This window comes from Stigmatopora argus, chromosome 1, assembly GCF_051989625.1.
Source record: "Stigmatopora argus isolate UIUO_Sarg chromosome 1, RoL_Sarg_1.0, whole genome shotgun sequence".
Taxonomy (NCBI): Eukaryota; Metazoa; Chordata; class Actinopteri; order Syngnathiformes; family Syngnathidae; genus Stigmatopora; species Stigmatopora argus.
The window spans coordinates 31181257-31201094 of NC_135387.1; the positions used below are offsets into that span (position 1 = coordinate 31181257).

At 45.7% G+C, this 19838-nt stretch overlaps 1 protein-coding gene across 1 annotated transcript; it reads right to left on the minus strand.

Moving 5' to 3' along the window:
• Nucleotides 1-1324: 1324 nt before the first annotated feature.
• On the minus strand, nt 1325-19773 carry fam120c (family with sequence similarity 120 member C). The gene is made up of 17 exons (XM_077617136.1): nt 18188-19773; nt 15332-15578; nt 13744-13826; nt 13499-13627; nt 12577-12679; nt 12420-12493; nt 12065-12345; nt 11823-11985; nt 11356-11439; nt 10768-10939; nt 10434-10683; nt 8866-8980; nt 8570-8779; nt 8252-8480; nt 7022-7157; nt 6886-6949; nt 1325-5867 (listed from the first exon to the last, which is right to left on the minus strand). Exons 1-17 carry the CDS (start codon nt 18791-18793, stop codon nt 5598-5600), a joined length of 3216 nt encoding a protein of 1071 aa, XP_077473262.1. The 5' UTR covers nt 18794-19773; the 3' UTR covers nt 1325-5597.
• Nucleotides 19774-19838: the final 65 nt, after the last annotated feature.

Genomic DNA, 19838 nt, shown 5'->3' on the forward strand with positions numbered 1-19838 from the left:
AGTAGGTGCTAAATGTGTTTAATCAATAAAAAATCATTTTGATTTATGTGCAGGCTAAGCTCGTACTGGGCGATGCAGGGAAAATGATCACAATAGGCTAAGATGGAGCCGTTTGTTAGCGGCTAGGCTAATTTTTAATGGGGTAGTTGTTGCTAAATGTGTTTACTGGCTGTATAACTAAAAAAATCTTGATTAATGTGTCATCTAAGCTAATACTGGGTGACGCAAGGGAAGAAAATGATAACAATATGCTAAAATGGAGCCGCTTGTTAGCGGCTAGGCTAGTAGTAGATGCTAAATGTGGTTAATCAATAAAAATTGATTTTGATTCATGTGCAGGTTAAGATAGTAGTGGGCGATGCAGGGAAAACATGATAGCAATATGCTAAGATGGCGCCGTTTGTTAGCAGCTAGGCTAATTTCTCACGTGCTAGTTGTCGCTAAATGTGTTTACTGGCTGTATAATTTTAAAAATCATCTTGATTAATGTCTTCTTAGCTAATACTGGGCGACGCAAGGGGAAAAAATGCTAACAGTACGCTAAAATGGAGCCGCTTGTTAGCGGCTAAGCTAATTTTGGCTTAATCATTCAAAAAAACATTAATGATTGTGTAGGCTAAGCTATTAGTGGGCGAGGTAAAGGAAAAAAATGATAACAACATGCCAAGATGGGGCTTTTGGTTAGACGAGAAGCTAATTTTTTACATGAAAGTATGTTAGCTGTTTGCTTACGATGAATTTAATTTCATTTTCATTAGGTTTTAAACAAGTGACCCGCTTTGAGGACTATGCTTCATAAATTAGCTTAAAAACGTGTTAAAAAGTTGCTAAAAACTACACTTTTAATTTTGTTATATGCTAACGTTCACAAAATTCCATTTTTTTTAAACGCACCGCAAGTTTGTCTAGTGAGGTGCCTTACCAGACTCGTGTTGACGAGGTTTAGTGACCTCTAGAGGCCTTTTCATGGAGTACAGTTAACATTATGTCATAAACTAGCTTAAAAATCTCGCCTTTTCTAAAAATAAACATGATTATTTCCCGTCGCTACGCGTGTTCGTCACTTGCAACATAGGTTTGCGTTGTGTGGTACCTTATGGCCGCTAGGGGTCACCATTGGGCGACACCACCTAGAGGCCAATCCGTGGTATGGTCTTGATAAATCAAAATTAGATAATCGAATATTTTGGCGATTTAATATGGCCCAGCACTAGGCTACGCTAACGGCTACGTATCCGATTAGCATTTTCGAGAAACTGTCGGAACCAAAACACGTACGTGTGTGTGTGTTTACGTCAAATTAAATGGGGGCGGAACATAAAAATTGAAAATGGGAGGGGCAACCTTTTAAAAATAAAAAGGGGGCGGGGCAAGGGAGCGGCTTACAAGCATTAAAAGTGAATACATGGCTCATCAAATCTAGAAAACAAAAACAGAGCAGGACAAAAATGGGGGTTCTACGTGGTGTACTGTCTTGCGGTTTCAACCCAACTAACTACCGAGTCACTTCGGGATGTGGGTGTGGGAGTGTGTGTGGGTTTGTGTGGGTACGTGCCATGAAAGGGTTTAGGGATTGACTCAGTCAGTGTTACCGGTTACCAAAAAAATATTAAAAACTCCCATAAAGTGACGAGAACGTGGTTGGTAACGAACGCAACTGAGGGTCTGTTTCTTGAGTGTGGGTTTGTGTGGGTATGTGTGTGTGTGAAGGTGTAAACGCGGCGGCGGTGGCGCGCAAATCGGTAGAGGACGGCGCTCTGGCTAACCGTCCTCTCAGAGTTTGTCCAAAATACGAGTAGTTTTACGTCGTTACGATGGGTTGCGGGTGGCGCCCGTCCGGGTAAGAGAAACTCGGGTAACGGTGGGCGTGGGGGGTCGACGAATCGGACAGGTGACGGCGACCCGGCGTCTGGAGGAGCGCCGGGGCCGCCGAGAAACCATCGGCGCTTCCGGGGGTCGCTGTTTTAACCGGAAACGGCTATAGACGTCCAATCTGTTCGTTAAAAAACGATTTTTTCCCCATCATACAGCACAGCTTGATGGTTATTCCCGCCAAAACAAGGAGTGAGGGAACGCCCACTTTTCATCAAGTCTGGTTGTGACATCATAAGTTGAATGGATGAGCACGTTGAGCTAGCTAGCTAGCGGAAAGATGAAATTCATTCTCGGTGCCTATTTTGTAGTGGGCGGGGCCTAACTAGGGTTGATTTTGGGGGTGGGATTTGTGTCAACATAAAAAAATTAAGTCAATTCGTAGCAATTAAAAAATTGGGGTGTCATTTTGGGCGATTTGACTCAAATTAAATGAGATATAATTTTTTAAATGAAAAAAAAAACAGTTTACATATTTAAATTATTAAATTATTAATTAATAATAATTAAATTATTTTAAATAAAATAAAATCATGAGAAATAGTCTCCAAAAAAAATTTGGGAAAATATTTGATTTGTTTTTAAAGTTCATTAAAAAAATTAAAAATGTTTAGTTTAAAATTGGAAAGAATGTAGAACAGGGTGGGGCCAACTATTCCACTGTTTAATTTCATTCCAGAATAAGATTTAAAAAATAATTAAGAAATTTTTTGGGGGGGGTGGTCTATTCCTCAACATCCCTCCTTCTTCAAACGGATTGGACGTCCATTGCCGTCGGCGACGCCCACGAAGCGACCGGCAAATGCTTTTGACGCGGAGTACGCGAACCTCGTTACATTGATTCCCACGCGGCGGCCATCTTGGTCTGGTCAACGAAAGCTATCTGTGCACTTTAGTTTAGCGACAGTGGGCGTCCGATCCGGTGGCGGCGGTTCGTCGGTCTCCACGCCGCCACCGCGTCGGACGTCCGTCCGGAAGGCGAAGAGGCCCCGCCCCTTCCCGTTGCCTCCGCCTTTTCCTCCTTCCGGATAACCTAATGGTCGACGTAGTCGTATGAAAATAAGGTGCTTATCGGGCGGCTCGCCGACGCGTCTTCCCGGTCGGCGGCGGCGGCGACGGAGGGGGGCGGGGTTAATCTATCTGCTTCTCCGTGAACGTTAAGTGCTCTAACCAATCAAGTGAGAGGTCTAGCGACACGTTCCCGACCGACCGATCGATCCTCGAGGGCTGGAAAAGTGCATTCTGTTGGCGTAAAGTGACACGCACGCCACGCGGCGACCGGTCGGCGGGCGGGCGGCGATCGGGGCGACAGCGGGGGCGCTTCGCCATACACTTTGGACAAAAAACGCGAACGGAGCTCCATCCGGTCCGAGTATCGGAAAACTAAAAGGGACGGGTAGTCTGGAATCTGGAAAGACCGCCAGATTCAAGTCAGAACCGCCACTGGTCTCGAGTCAGGATTCCGATACCCCGGGCCGGATGGAGCTCCGCCCACAGAGGCGACGACGAGACGAGAATAGGGCGTCGTCTTTCCTCGGGAAGGTTTTCCGCCTGGTTTGTCTTTTCTTTTTTTTTTCTTTTTTTGGCCTTCAACTGGATGCGGAAAGGTGCCTCGCCTCGGGGGCGGAGCTTCCAGTGTGGTTTCGCGTGAAAAAAAAAAATCAACGAAAAACAAAACTACCAAAAAAACAAACAAAAAACAAAGTGCCTCTTTGTCCGAAACCACTCTGTACACATTCGGACGTCTCGCAAATAGAGCTCTAACTTTATGTCTCGGGGGTTACCTTGACGACGACAGACGTCCCCTTGGTTTTGGTTCTGGTTCTGGTTCTGGGTCATTTCCTGTCGATATTGGGTCTGTGTTGATTGTTTTTTGGCCATTTAAGGCTTACTTCCTGCTTATTTATTCGGGGTTGACCTTTCTGCTGATTTGCAGGGCTTTCTGGGTCACTTCCTGTTTACAGTGGATCACTTCCAGCTGAAAATGGGGCGTTTCTGGTGCTTTCTGTTGTTGTTGGGTCACTTCCTGTCAATTTGGAAGCATTGGGGATCACTTGCTATGGATAGCAGGTCACTTTCTGTTGCTTTGGGGCCATTTGCAGGTCACTTCCTGTTTTTTGGTGCCATTTTCAGGTCACATCCTGTGGTTTTTGGGCCATTGGCAGGTCACTTCCGGTGGTTTGTGGGCCATTTCCAGGTCACTTCCTGTTGTTTTGGGACATTTTCACGTCACCGTGTTTTTGGGCCATTTACAGGTCACGTGTTGCTTTTTGGCCATTGGTGGTCTCTTCCTGTGGTTTTTGGGCCTTTGGCGGGTCACTTCCTGTTGTTTTTGGGCCATTTCCAGGTCAATTCCTGTTTTTTGGGCCATATCCAGGTCACTTCCTGTTGTTCATGGGCCATTTCCAGGTTACTTGTTGCTTTTTGGCCATTGGCAGCTCACTTCCTGTTGTTTTGTTGCCATTTCCAGGTCACTTCCTGTTGTTTTGGGCCATTTCCAGGTCCAACTTCCTGTTTATATCAGGTTAGGAGCGAGCGCGACTTCCAGTAAGCCCTCCCGGTTAACGGTCGGACGTCTATCGGCGTCAATGGCGGCCCGCGAGCTGACGCGGGGGGGCACGGGGGCCCATAAGGTGTGGATCCATCGGTTACGGGGGGAGGGGCCTCTTTTTGGGGGGCCCCCATGAAAAGCGCTTTACATTAAAATACAACATCAAGTGCTAAAGTTGGGATAGTACAATCAAAGCTTTGGGACGAGGGGACAAAAGGGGGCGGGGTCGCAATATCGTAACGTAGGATAACGCGCTCATTTTGGGGTGGGCGGGGTTAAACCTTTGGGGGCGGGGGTTAAACCTTGCATACTCGAAGGATTAAGGTGCGTAAACTAACGGCCACGCCGCTCAAAAGGAAAACGGCGTCGCGACGTGTCGGCGGCGATTGGGGGGCGGGGCTGGAGGCGGGGCTTCCGAGCTTATCGGAGCGGGCGATCGTGCGGGTGGGGAGAGGGAGGGGCCTATTTTGGGGCTCACGCGGGTATTCGGGCGACGCAAAGAAAGAGAAAAAGAGGAGGTTTAACATCAATCATACGTCATATTAACATATTTAAGTCGTTAGGAGAGAAAATTGCAACAAGATATTACGTTTACTAAAAGTGGAATAGTGGTCAATTATAAGGAGATAAAAATTCCCATGTAAAATGACCTAGTGTTAGCATGAGCATGCTAATTATGACAGCTTTTATCGCCAATTTGTACTATTACAATTGAATTTTGGGAAATAAAATTATGTTTTTCTTACGGACGTCAAGTTAGCGTAAAGCAATAGCCTCAAAATTTGACCTTGTCGTAAAATCGTGACCTTCCCATAGTTAGCATGTTAGCATTAAAATTTAATTATAATGCGACTCTTTTGTGACTAATTTTCTCATGAGTTTGAGATGGTCAAAATATAAGCTCCTCCCTCTTTTTCTTTCTTTCTTTGCGTGGCTAAAATACTCCGTCGTGCTTCTAGAAGAGAAAAAAACCTCCGCTGAAAAAAAAGAAACATCAAAGCGCATGAGAAACGGAAAAAAAAAATGGGATCGAACGGTGACGGTCGAGCGTTTGGGGCGGTGGCGGCGTGCGGGGTGGGCGGGGCTACAAAGACGGGGCGGGGCGTGGGAGTCGGGGGAGGGGAAAGGCAGTCAAACGCGTAACCGGCTGTCCGTCCATCCGTCCGTCCGTCCGTCACTCCTCTTTCCGTAACGCTCCGTCCGACGGGCAGTCGTCAAGGCAACGGGGGCCCTCGGCCGGCGCCCCCTCCGATTGGTTGTCTCTGTTGGCTAAGGCACACTGGCTGGCCGGGTCCGAGGGCGCCGAGCCGCCGCCGTTCAGATGCCGGGCCGAGGCGGCCAAGGCGGCCGGGGCGTCCGGGACCGCCCCCTCCACCGTCGCCGCCGGCGGGCCCGCCTCCTCCGAGGCTTTCGGGGGACTGCCGGCGCCGGGTGGCGGCGACGTCTGAGGAAAGGAAAGGGGAGGAGTCAGGAGATGGACTGGGGTATCCCGTTCGGTTCGGTCCCGACTGGCGAGCCAATCAGTTAACGTCAAGGGATTCCGGCTTTTGTGCGGGTGTGACTTGGAGACAGGTAAATTGGAATGCACTTTATGATGAAAAAAATGACGCTTACCGTATTTTCTGGCATATTAGCCGCCTCCGTGTATAAGCCACACCCTTAAAATGGTTGAATTTGACAATTTCCCTCGTATAAGCCGCCCCCTGATTCCCCATTTTTACCTCCATATTCATAGGGAGTACAAATTTTTTACTTTGAAGGGAAAATTGCAAGAAAAATCATTTCACGCAGACAAATTCAAAAAGGAAGTCACGTGACCAGTACAATCAGGAAGTGGGTCTAGTTTGTCATTCCTAGGCAAGATGGCAACTGTAAGATAACATTAAGATAAAATGACAACGTTGCTTGGCAATTGCTTGTTCATATTGTATCCGTTTTTGTAAGTATAGAAACATCGTTGTCATAGGAAACTTGCCCAGTTTCTTCCGTTGTCATAGAAACTATACTATACCCTGTTTTCCTATATAAAGACTGACTGTTCATTTGGAGAACAACAGACTGAGCAGTTCACACCTGTTCGAGCTCTCTCCCCATCCTGCAGCCTGGTAATAAACCCATTTCCTATTAAATTGATCTGACTCTTTCTTAACCTGCTCTTGAAGCTGTTTTTACAATCAGTAAGTGATTTTTTTCAGGTTTTATGCAAAATATGGTTTATTTCTTTCTTGAATTTCATTCATAGATGTCAAAATAAACTTTATTAGGCGTTTTATCTGTTTACCTTTTCTCTATTTAAAAATAAATGAGCATATCGGCCGCATTGTCTTGCATTATGGCGTTTGGTCTTTGCAGTTTGGTGCATGTCAAGTGGAATTTATGCGCATATAAGCCGTAACCTCATTTTTTGCCAAAATATAAATATGCGAGAAAATACGGTAAACAATTATTTAACACTTTTTTACCTGTGTTCTGTTGGCAGTTGGTTTTTTTCCTCCTCTCATTTTAGCGGGAATCTCTTTGCCCCTGCTGTGGTTGGCAAAGGCGAAGGTGAGCGGCGGCGGGGGGGCGGAGCCTGGGCCGGCCCGAGCGAGTACTCACCCTCTCCCGGCTCCCACCGAAACCACCTGCAGGTTGAAGCCCCCCCTGCCGCGGATGGGCTTGTTGCCGGCCCACTGGCCCACCACCATGCCGGCGATCTCCAGTTTTCCTCCCTGAGGGGGGATGGACTGAATGCCTGGAATAGATTAAGATTAGATTAGATTAGCAACAAATACAACTTCTAACTCCACACACACACATAGGGCACACACAAAAATCTAAAATGAACTACAAAGTGGACGGCTTTCGGCTCTGGTAGAAGGAATTAGAGAATTTACATATAAAGTACACCTCTACTTACGAAATTTTCAAGTTGCGAAAAAAGTCAAATTTTGTACCACTGTATATTATATTCCCTGATTTTCCCCTTTTCTAAATCCATAAATGCATTAATTTATTTTTTGTATTTTTAGTTTAAAAAACATTTTGTAATATCTAAAAATAAATATATAAAAAAAAATATCTGTTTTCCACTTTAATATTGCACATCATTTAAAAAATATTTGGTTTCTTTTTTAAATGAAAAACAAATGATCAAAAGATGTTTTCCCTGACTATGAAAAAAAAGCTAAAGTAAAAAAACTGAATATTTAGGGGTTTTGATCCAGGATTTTTTTTTAAATATATATTGAAAATGTTTTTTTTAATATATATCGAATTTTTTTTAATTAAATATATATATCGAATTTTTAAAAATATATATCGAAAATGTTTTTTTTTAAATATATATCGAAAAAAAATTTTTTTTAAATATATATCGATTTTTTTTAAATGTATATTGAAAATTGTTTTGTTTTTTTAAATATATATCGAAAATATTTTTTTTTAAATATATATCGAATTTATTTTATTTTAAATATATATCAAAAATGTTTTTTTAAATATATATCAAAAATGTGTTTTTAAATATATATCGAATTTTTTTTTATATATATATCGAAAAAAAAAAAAAATATATATATATATATATATCGAAAATTGTTTTTTAAAAATATATATCAAAAATGTTTTTTTTAAATATATATCGAAAATGTTTTTTTAAATATATATCGAAAATGTTGTCGTTTTTTACCCCAAAAATAAATAGCTCCAAACTGAACAGGAAGTGACCTGAAAATTGGTTCCAAAATGATAAAAGCAAGAGAAAGTAGCACAAAAATGCCCTAATAGCCAATCTACCGCTAACGTGGGAAGCTAACAAAATGGCCAACCTCCGGAAAAGCCACCCACCTGGGAAAGCTCTGGCCCGGTGCTGGGCCAGGTGATGCGGGTGGTGGGGCGGCACCCCGCCCAGGGGGCGGGGCGGGTAGAGGGGCGGCACGGGGTAGAACGGCGGCACCATGGTGGGCGGTAAGAAGGCGGGGGGCGGCAGAGGGGGAGGCGGCGGAGGGGGGCGGGACAGGTTGACGCCCTCCAGTATGGCCTGCCGCATCTTATCCACCTTGGACACCAGTTCCTCCTGTCACGGGTAGCCCAAAAATATATATATTATTTTTTTTTAAAACATATATTGCCTGAAAATGGCGGCCATTTTATTTTGGGGCGCACCTGTCCTTCGCACATGTCCAGCAGGGCGGCGCGGTCGCGGGAGGCGCGCGCCAGCTTGCTCTGGAACAGCTTGCCGTCGAAGAAGCCCCATGGGCAGCAGTGTTCCCACGGCAACGGCTGCCCGCAGGCGTCGTTGATGAAGAGCGCCGTGTCCACGCCGGCCATGAACAGGGCGGCCAGTTGCACGCCGCGGGCGTCCACCTTCTCCACCTGGTGGACGGGTGGGCCGGCAAAATGGAGACTTTTGTCTCTTCCCTCCCGGTTGGCCGGCCGGCGGCCATTTTTAACGGTCCTACCTTGAGCTCCTGAAGCTGGTCCGGTTCGTAGAGCTGGTTGGAGACGGCCTGGGCCAGGAAGGCGTCCAGCTCGTTCCTCTGGAGGATCCGGCCCCCGGGCCACTGCATCATATACCTGATGGGGGGGCGCACGGGAGCCTTAAAAAAATGCTCCAAAATGGCGTCCATCATCACAGTGGAGCCTTAAAAAAACGCTCCAAAATGGCGTCCGTCACTACTAGGGAGCCTTAAAAAATGCTCCAAAATGGCGTTTGTCGCCAATTTGGAGCTTTAAAAAATGCTCCAAAATGGCGACAATCGCCACATTTGAGCCTTAAGAAAATGCTCCAAAATGGCGTCCGTCACTACTTTCTAGCCTTAAAAAATTGCCCCAAAATGGCATCCCTCTCCACTTTGGAGCCTTTAAAAATTGCCCCAAAATGGCGTCGTTCACCACTTTGGAGCCTTAAAAAATGCTCAAAAAATGGCGTCCGTCGTCACTTTGGAGCCTTAAAAAAATGCTTCAAAATGGCGTCCATCACTACTTTGGAGCCTTAAAAAATGCTCCAAAATGGCGTCTGTCGCTACTAAAGAGCCTTAAAAATATGCTCCAAAATGGAGACAATCGCCACATTGGAGCCTTGAAAAAATGCTCGAACCTAAAAAAAATGCTCCGAAATGGTGTCCGTCACTACTAGGGAGCCTTAAAAAAAAAATGCTACAAAATGGCGTCCGTCGCCACATTGGAGCCTTAAAACAGTGCTCCAAAATGGCGTCATGCCACACATTCCCTTCTGCGGCATATGAATAGATGGTTGGTTGGTGATCTGCCTCCTGCTGGCTGACTTGAAGGAAGGTAAGTGGCAGGCAGCAAGGTAAGTGTGCGCGGTAATCGAGAGGTAAGCGACCTGTATCCACAACAGCGGAATGACAAATTACAAGTCCGTAACTTACACTTATTTAGGTCTTTTGCCGATTAAACGTAGCTTATGGAGAAGCACCATCAATTTCGTCACACGCAGTTTCTGCGTGTGATGACAAGTAGGCTTTTTGTGTTGTGGTAATGACGACATGGCCTATGTCCGATTATTATTATTATTATTATTATTTGGAGCCTTAAAAAAATGCTCCAAAATGGCGTCCGTCGCCACTTTGAGCCTAAAAAAAATGCTCCAAAATAGCGTCTGTCGCCACATTGGAGCCTTAAAACAGTGCTCCAAAATGGCGTCCGTCGCCACTTTGGAGCTTGAAAAAAAGCTCCAAAATGGCGTCCGTCACCACATTGGAGCCTTAAAAATGCTACGAATTGGCATCCGTCTCCACTTTGAGGCCTTAAGAAGATGCTCTAAAATGGCGTCCGTTGCCACTTTAGAGCCTTAGAAAAATGCTCCAAAATGATGTCAATCACTACTAGGGAGCCTTAAAAAATTATCCAAAATGGCGCCCGTCTCCACTTTGGAGCCTTTAAAAAATGCCCCCAAATGGCGTTCGTCGCCACATTGGAGCCTTCAAACAGTGCTCCAAAATGGCGTCCATCGCCACCAAATTAACATTAAAAACAAGCGTTTTATTTTTTATTTTGTTCCTACCTGAGGACGCAGCACATGAGCAACAGGTGCTGCGGGACCTGCGCCGGGTTGAGGAGGGCGGGGCAGTCGGAGCGCAGGCAGGCCAGGAAGGCCCGAGTCCGGCGGGAACGGTCCTCGCTGGCCCGCCCCAGCCACAGGCGACGTAGGTTGGGGCAGGTCCACTCGCGGAAACACAGGGCCGGGACCAGTTCCGGGCTCAGCGCCGACTTGGCCTTGCCGCTGCTCCACTCCTTCACGATCACCGGAGGAACTGGAACGGGTCAATGGATTCGGGGTCACGGAGGGCGGCCTGAAAACGTCCCGCCCCCCGTTTCCCTGGCAACCCGACCCCGACCTTCCAAGGGAGCCCTCTTGCGGAGGGCCAGCCTCTCCAGGCGGCGCTGCGTTTCGGCCAGGCTGAAGAGGACGCCGTAGCCATATTGGCGGGCGGCGCGGAACAACATGGACGCCGGGGGAAGCTCCGAGTTGCACTCGTCCTCGATGCACACTGGCATTTTCATCTCTCCCTGTGAGAGAGTTTGACAAGCAAAAACTCCTGAACTTCATACAACTTAACTCAATCACACAAATATACATACATATACTAAAGAAATGATTATTCTACCCATAAGCGCTCGGGTTTTTCCTCTTATTTCGGTGGGAGAGGAGACATGTAATATTTGAATTGAGAAGCACTGAGCTTGTACAGTGATCCACGAAATGCCGCCCTCTGGTGGCCACGGACAATATGGCATAACTGGTCTAACAGTTCAGGCTGGAATTTTTTTGGGAGCAAATATCTTTGTTTAGGTGTTCTACATTTGGTTTACAGGTGTATATACATTTTTTTGTTTTTTTTTATGCTTTGAACGATTTTTTGAGAAGATTGTGTCCAATTAGGAGAAGAGTTGAAGAAAAATGGTAATGTGAAGTTGGACTTTACCTTGGTGAGGATGTGGTAGATCTGGGGGTACATCAGCCCTCTTCTGTGTCTGTGCTCGGCGACACGGAGAACCTCGGCGCTGACCTGAAACCGTTTCATTTGTTTGATTTATACACGTGAAAATAATATGTCCAACCATGCAGGAAAAAAATGGATTGGACTTTGAAAGAAAACAATCTAATATAAAAGCTTTTTTTCTCCTAAATTGTGGTTCTCAAATGGTGACTACTATTTAGAGATGGGGAAAAAAAATCCTCAAATTGTCATAAAATGAACTCAGTCACCCAAAAAGTCCGCTGGGAATATTGCTAAATCACCAGAAAATGGTCAAAATACAAATAAGTGCCTCAAAAACAACAAAAAGTGGGCACAGAGAGGCTCAAATGTACTGCCGCCAACAGGAAATGACCCGCGAAATCCACAGGAAGTGCTCAAAAATGCTAATAAACAAAGCTATGTCAACTGACCTGAGGCAGAGGGGGCGTGGTGATGTCCATGTGACTGCGCGTGGCCATGGACAGCAGCGACGGGATGCCGGAGGCGCCGCCGTTGCCCTGGGACGCTTCGCCGGGGGCGGGGCCGTCCCTCCTCGCCGGATCCTCCCAGCGGGACGGCTTGTCCGTCAAGTGGCTGCGAGGAAAAAAACCGCCGACGGGGTTAACGTTTTTGCCGGCCCGCCCTGGAAAGGAGGCGGTGACCCCCAACTCACTTGGCGTTCCCGTCGTCGGGTTCGTCGCCGTCGGACGAAGAGGACGGCGACGGCGAGGGGCCCGACGGGGCGCCGCCGGCGTGATGATTGGGCAGGCGCCCTCCGCCCTGGGAGGAGTCGTACGGCGCCGACCAGTCGGAGAAGCCCGTCTTGCCCGTGGGCGAGTCGTCGTGGTCCCGGGGCGGCGCCGGCGGGTTGGGGAAGAGCGGCGCCGAGCCGTGTCCGAACGGGGCGTTGGCGAAGGGCGATTTGAAGCCGGGCGCCGTCTGCGGGGGAGGGAACTGAAGCGGCGGCCGTCAAAGCGGATACGTGAGTTCGGTAGGGTGAAACCTTTGCCAAAATGTGAAGGTCCTACCTGATTTTTCCCAGGATGCACGGCTCCCACGTGGCCAGGCGGTCCCCCGAAAGGAGCGGGCCCAAAACCGGGCACTGATTGGGGGAAGCCGAGACACGGCGGCGGTTAGACGTGGCGGCGGCGCCGCCGCGCGAAAGGCACGGGCGCGTTTCCTCACGTAGGAAAGAGGGCGGTCCCACGTTCGGCGAGCGCGCTTTGGAGGCCGCCGAGAAATAGTCCACGGCTCTCTTGAAGCGATCCATTTTGTCTTCCATGCGAGACTGCCGAGAAAAAGAGAGAAAAACAACACGCTCGGATAAATACGGTGAAATACGAAAAATTCCCTCAACTAGGACTTGCCCTAAAATAAACAGGAAGTGACCCGGTATTGCCTCTAGACAGGAAGTGACCTACAATTGCCACAAACTCACCGAGTTGACCCAAAATTTAGTGGGAATGACCAAGTATTGCCCCCAAACCAACAGGAAGTGCTCTAAAACTTCCCCAAAGTCAACAGGAAGTGACCCAGTACAACCCCACACTGGAAGTGACCTACACTTCCCGCCAAACTCAACGAGTTGTGACCCAAAATTAAGAGAAAGTGACCAGGTATTGCCTCAAAAAGAGCAGGAAGTATTCTAAAACTCCCCCAAAATCAACAGGAAGTGACCCAGTATTGCCCCTAGAGAGGAAGTGACCTACAATTGCCGCAAACTCAACGACTTGTGACCCAAAATTAAGTGGAAGTGACCAAGTATCGGTCCAAAAACAAAAGGAAGTGTTCTAAAACTGCCCCAAAGTCAACAGGAAGTGACCCAGTACAACCCCACACAGGAAGTGACCTACATTTCCCGCCAAATCATCAAGTTGTGACCCAAAATGAAGAGCAAGTGACCAGGTATTGCCCCCAGAACCGCCCCACTCGTCACAACTTCACTCAAATGTAAAAAGCATTGACTCGGATGGGAACGTGGCTTCAGGGCGGCCATGTTGGTACAGGCAAAGATAGCGACCAACGAGCAATGAACTATTGACACACCCTAAATTATCCCGGCGATTTCTCATTCGAGTTTTAACGATGACGGACAAAGACGACTCACCGGCGACTGCTTGAAGACGTCTCTGGCGATGGCGTCCAGGTGGCCCAGGTCTTTGATGGAGGACACGTACTCGGAAACGGCCTTGATGACCACTTCGCAGGGCGGCAGCACCAGTTGCTGGGCTCGAACCTGTCGTACAAACCACCCACCCGCCACAACGTCAACGTTGTACATTGAAACTTCCATACTACGAGAGTATTTATTTTTTAAGGTGTACTTCCTGGACCAGAACGAGAATCCTCTACCTTGAGAGACGCCAACGGGTGTTCCGGTCCCAGCAGACTCCAATGGAAGGCGGCCAGGTCTTCATCGGGCAGAATGTGATTTCCTTGGGGGGAAAAAACACAAACCGCACTTTCTTTTCTTGCCGAAAGAACATTTGGAAGCCCCCAAACCCTTATTTTGAAATTGTCCCCGTAACATTGCAACCTGCTTTACTTCCTACCACAACAACAACAACCTCTGTTTTTAGCGCCATCTGTCATCACAGAGTTCTTTATTTAAAGCTATTGTCGCCAATGAAATGATGTTATCCAGAAGAGTGCTAATGTTAGCTTGACTGCACCAACAGAACCTGTTTTAGCTTAGCCGGTTAGCCAAAATATTGGCGTCGACCTTCACGGAAGAGATATTCGCCTGAACGGTTAACAGAAGATTTATACTATTATACGGGGCAAACTAGAGAAAAGTCGATATACGGGTTGTTACGACAAGAAATCACTCGAATTTGACGAGAAAAATCGGCATAACAGTCAACGGCTCATTTTTGAAAGCAAAAAAAATGAAATATATACAAAGTATGGAGGTAGAATCATGCCAAAACTAAAGAGCGAGAATAACGTGTTTTGCAAAATAAAGAGGTCTTTCAAAAGAAGAAGAAAAAATAGTGTTTTGCTAAATAAATTGGTCTTTCAAAAGAAAAAAATGGATTGGAATGCTTTTTCTGGCGGATGGAAACAAGAATGCCTCAAGTCACATGATGAGCGCTCACTCTAGTGGCCTTTGAGTAGTTTAAGAGCGCCATCTGCTGTTTCGGAGGGGAACTGTCGGCATGTCATGTGACTTGAGGCGACAGTTTGGCAAAAGAAAACACAGACATGCTTTATTTCCCTCTTTTGAAAGACAGATTTCTCTCGCAAAACCGACTTTTTTCTTCTTCTGGAAGACTGTTTCCTCTCCAAAACACCTTTTTTCCTTTTGAAAAGCATGATTCTTTAATAAAACACACTTTTTTCTCTTTTGAAAGACGTTTTTTAAGCAACACGGAATAAGAGGCCCTTTGAATGGTTGAGCGCCCTCTGCTGTTTCGGAGGGGAACTGTTGGCATTCTTTAACAAAACACATTTTTTTTCTCTTTTGAAAGACATGTTTCTTAAGCAAAACACACTTTTTTGTCTTTTGAAACATTTTTTTCTTTTGAAAGGCATGTTTTGAGAAAACAAATGGGTCTTTCAAAACAGAAAAAAGTGTCATTTGCAAGAGACAAAAAAGCGGATCATTGCAATTTTCCGTGCGGAATTGAATAGTTTAAGATCGCCATCTGCTGTTTCGGAGAGGAACTGTTGGCGTGTCATGTGACTTGAAGTGGTCTTGCAAAAGAAAGCATTGGTTTTTTTTCTTTTATAAGGCATTTTTCTAAGCAAAAAATGCTTTCTCTTTTAGAAAGACACTTTTCTTTGGCAAAACACGCTTTTCCCCCCTTTTTTTTAAAAAGACACTCATTTAGAAACCCACTTTACTGTGTCTCTTAAGCTTTGGCATGATTCTACCTCCACGTAGAAAAGACTAGCGCCATAACGCTAACCCTAACCCGGCGCCCGACGGTTTCCTCACCCAGCAAAGCGGCGAAACACGGGAGGTGCTGGGTCTTGAGTCCCAGCTGCCTGGCGGCCTCGGACAGCAGGTACTGGTGCGTGGTCAGGTTCTTGCCGTTCCAGCTCAGCTTGAGCGCGTGCGACGAAAAGTAGGCGGGGACGTTGCACAGCGCAAACTCCGAATCCTGAGCGATCAGACCGGCGAAGCCGTAGTCCCGGTACAGGGACAGCACTTCCTGGTGATGGTCCTCCAAGGTCTGCACCACCTGGGCAAAAAAAAAGTCAGGCATATCTTTAAAAAAATTACAAAAAACACGATGACCTTCCGTCATATCCTCTCTCTCGGATGAATGGTTAGCAAGCGAGCTAAGCTAACGTAACAAAGTGTCTTTGGCTCAATATTAGAAGATTGAAAAAATATTAGGAAAGAAAAATCACAACGTAAAGTCAGAACAATTATACCGTATTTTCACGACTATATGGCGCATCACATTTAAAGGCGCAGTGTCAGTAACGAGTGCTATTTCTGTATTTTAAACACACAAAGGACGCACCGTTTTTTAGATGCATATATGTTGTATATTATATATGAATATCTAACCGCAATAGCTAGCGCTGGCTACCGGAAGCAGCCTATTTCCGGGTTCCGGTGCACAGTGACTGCTGGGAAATATAGTTATTGCACGCTACACCCACACGCTAAAAACACGTTTTTAAAAAGGCAACGGAAGCAAAACAGAGTTGGGTTGTACTTTATTTCGCCATTTTCCAACGTACTCACGTCATCATCATCCACAAATCCATCAAAGTCCTCATTTTCTGGGTCCCAATTGAACAATTGTCCAAATGAGTCATCGAAAACGCTTAAGTCACCTTAAGCCAAAATAGGTTGTCAAATGACGAGATTAATGTCGTTATGACAGTTATTTTTACGTTCAAGAGGGGGAAGTTGTAAAATTGCACTTTGACCACGTAAGGTCAACATTAACCCAAAACTATTTTGGCCGTCATATCGGGACATAGAAATAATATCAGGGAAAAAATGATAAGATTTAAGTGACACAGCCAAAAAGTTTCTATTTATCTTTTTCTGTTTCAAGGGTTTTTGAGCCATGGTCTTTTTTTTTTACTTAATTTAGTACTTGTATGTTGAATATAGAGTATTTTTTCAAAACAAGCGATATCATGTGCCGATCTGATAAGGCCCAAAATGTTAGGATTTGGTCACAAGATGGTCCAGAAGTCTAGGTTTTTAGTACTTTTGCGTATTGTACAAGCTCAGGGCTTTTAATCCAGTTCTTTTAAACCATAGTTGTAATTTTTTAATCGATTTTTTTCTGTGTTTTAAGTTCAAAAATCATTTTGTAAAATCTAAAAATATATTTTAAAAAAAAGCTCAAATAAACATTGTTTTAGATCTATAAAAAACGGAGTATTCAGGGCTTTTTATCCATAATTTTAATTTTTTTAATCCATTTTTTCTGTGTTTTTAGTTCAAAAATCATTTTGTAACATCTAAAAATATATTTAAAAAAAGCTAAAATAAACATTGTTTTAGATCTATAAAAAATGGAATATTCAGGGTTTTTAATCCAGTTCTTTTAACCCATAATTATCATTTTTTAATCCATTTTTTCTGTGTTTATAGTTCAAAAATCATTTTGTAAAATCTAAAAAAATATTTTTTTAAAAAGCTCAAATAAACATTGTTTTAGATCTATAAAAAACTGAGTATTCAGGGATTTTTATCCATAATTTTAATTTTTTAATCCATTTTTTCTGTGTTTTTAGTTCAAAAATCATTTTGTAAAATCTAAAAAAATATATTTAAAAAAAAAAGCTCAAATAAACATTGTTTTAGATCTATAAAAAATTGAATATTCAGGGCTTTTAATCCAGTTCTTTTAATCAATAATTGTAATATTTTAATCAATTTTTCCTTTGTTTTTAGTTCAGAAATCATTTTGTAAAATCTAAAAATATATTTAAAAAAATCTCAAAGAAACATTGTTTTAGATCTATAAAAAACGGAATATTCTGGGGTTTTAATCCAGTTCTTTTAATCCATAATTGTAATATTTTAATCCATTTTTTCTGTGTTTTTAGTTCAAAAATCATTTTGTAAAATCTAGAAATATATATTAAAAAAGCTAAAATAAACATTGTTTTCGATCTATAAAAAACTGAGTATTCAGGCCTTTTAATCCAGTTCTTTTAATCCATAATTGTCATTTTTTAATCCATTTTTTCTGTGTTTTTAGTTCAAAAATCGTGTTGTGTAAAATCTAAAAAATAAAAAAATAAAATAAAAATACTATAACTCGACTAATAATACTTGTACTGGATCGGTAAATACATTTTTAGGGGTGTTGCACGTTTGTTTGTTTTTTAAACTGTATCAAAATTAGCAAGAAATAGCTCTTATAGTAACTTAGTAGTATCTTGTACTATTTCTTCAAGTAGCAGCAGCCAAAATACAAAATATGAGTTGTCATTTGCCAATATTTGTTACATTATTTTTACTCGACTAATAATACTTGTACCGGATCGGTAAATCCATTATTTTCCCAGTTTTTGTTTTTAAACTGTATCCAAATTAGCAAGAAATAGCTCTGATAGTAACTGAGTGAGTATCTTGTACTATTTCTTTAAGTACCAGCAGCCAAAATACAAAAAAATGAGTGGTCATTTACCAGTTAGCAATATTTGTTACATTATTTTCACTCTATGTCGGCAAAATAAATTTTGAAATTACAAAAAATGGGATGGAAATCCAAAAAAATCATGAGCATGGGGTCATCTCGAGTAGCAACACGTTGAGATTTGAAGATAACAGTTGAAGATAAGTGATAATAATAATAATAACTTGACTTACCCGCACGCGGAAACGGAACATGGCCAGGCGGACGCAGTGGCTGAGGCATGCCGGGGGCAGGAACCATGCCCGGGGAGGCGGGGTGGCCTTACCACCGACGTGGTTGACGATGAGTTGCGCCGTCTGCCGTTGACCCTGAGCCCGCCGCACCCACTCGGGCCAGCGCTCCTTGCCCAGGGTGCCGTTGAAAACCACCACCAGTTCCAAGCCGCCCTGGAACAGACAGGCCTGGGAGAGGGCTGCCAAGTAGCCCAGCATGGCGTTCCACTGCCCGCCGCACACCCAGTCCGTCTGGTAGCCTCCGTACAGGCGTTGTAGGCCGGAGTCGGCGTCCACCAGGATCCGAGCGGGAGGCGGTGGAGGAGGAGGCGGAGGTGGAGGAGGAGGGGGCGGCACCACCATGGACCCCGGGTGGTGAGGGTGAGGCGAGTGGTGGTGGTGGTGATGGTGGTGAGGGTGAGGATGGTGGTGGTGGTGAGGGTGATGAGGGTGCGGTGGTGGAGGAGGCTGACGGGCCGCGGTCCGGGCTAACTTGAGCAGGTCCACCGGCACCGCGGCGCCCGGACAGCGCTTCTCCAGGTACTCCTGGAAGCCCTGCACTCCCATGACCGAGGTGTTGAGCCTGTGCGTGTGGCCGGGAGCGGGCTCCGAATACGTTCTGAACGCCGTCTTGACGAAGGCGTCCGTATAAGCTAGCCGACGGACGGCTAGCTAAAAAAAAGGAGGAGTGACTGAGTAACTGAGTGAGATAGAGAGAGATAGCCTGTCTGTGTATGTGTGTGTGTCTTTAGCTTTAGCTTGGCGAGTAGGGTTAGCCGAGCCGGTCAAGCGCCCGAGCATGCGCCCGCCCGACCTCCGCTCCTCAATTCGACTCGGCCCGCTAGCTTCAGTCGAGCTTCCGGGGCCGGCTGGAGCTAACCACGACCACTCGACGGACGTTTAGTCCGAGCGTAGCATGGCAGGTGGGCAGGCGGCGCTAGGAAAGTGGCCGGCGCCGTGGGGGGAAAGAGAGGGAAAAAAAGGGGGGAGACAGACAGGCCGGCGCGAAATGGACGCGATACTGCGTACTAGTTAGCAAAGCCGGGCGGCCACTCGCTCGGCCGACATGTTAAAAGCGGCGGCGGCGGTGGTGGTGGCGACGGCGGCTAGCCCAACTGACGACTCGCCACACGCTTTAGCTCCGAATCCGCTAGCTAGGATGTCCGCATCGGGTGGGCCGCGTGATGAGAAGCACTCCCCCTCCAAGGAAAAAAAAAGGCGTCGTGTTTAGCTAGCTAGCTAGCTTCTCGCCGCTGTTGCCCGAGTCTGTTAGCTCGGCTAGCTTGGCAGGGTCCCCGGCGTGATTTTGACGCGTCAGCTCCCGAGGCAAGTCCGGGGCGTAAAAACGCGAGCAACGGGATGAATGTTCGTTGGAATAAAAAGCAAACAAAGTCAAAGAAAAGAAAAAGAAAAGTCCAAATGGCGCCCCCCTCGCTGTCGTCCACGCTCACGGCTCCATGTCGGGGAGGGGAACATTACTTCCAAGCGACATCGGCCATCTTGCGACTTCCTCGCGGCTCGGCCGAGTGGGAGAGAAGGCGGGGAGAACGAGAGGAGGAGGCGCTACCGCGGGGGCTGATGGGAAACGTAGTTTCCGGTTAGGTTGAAGCCC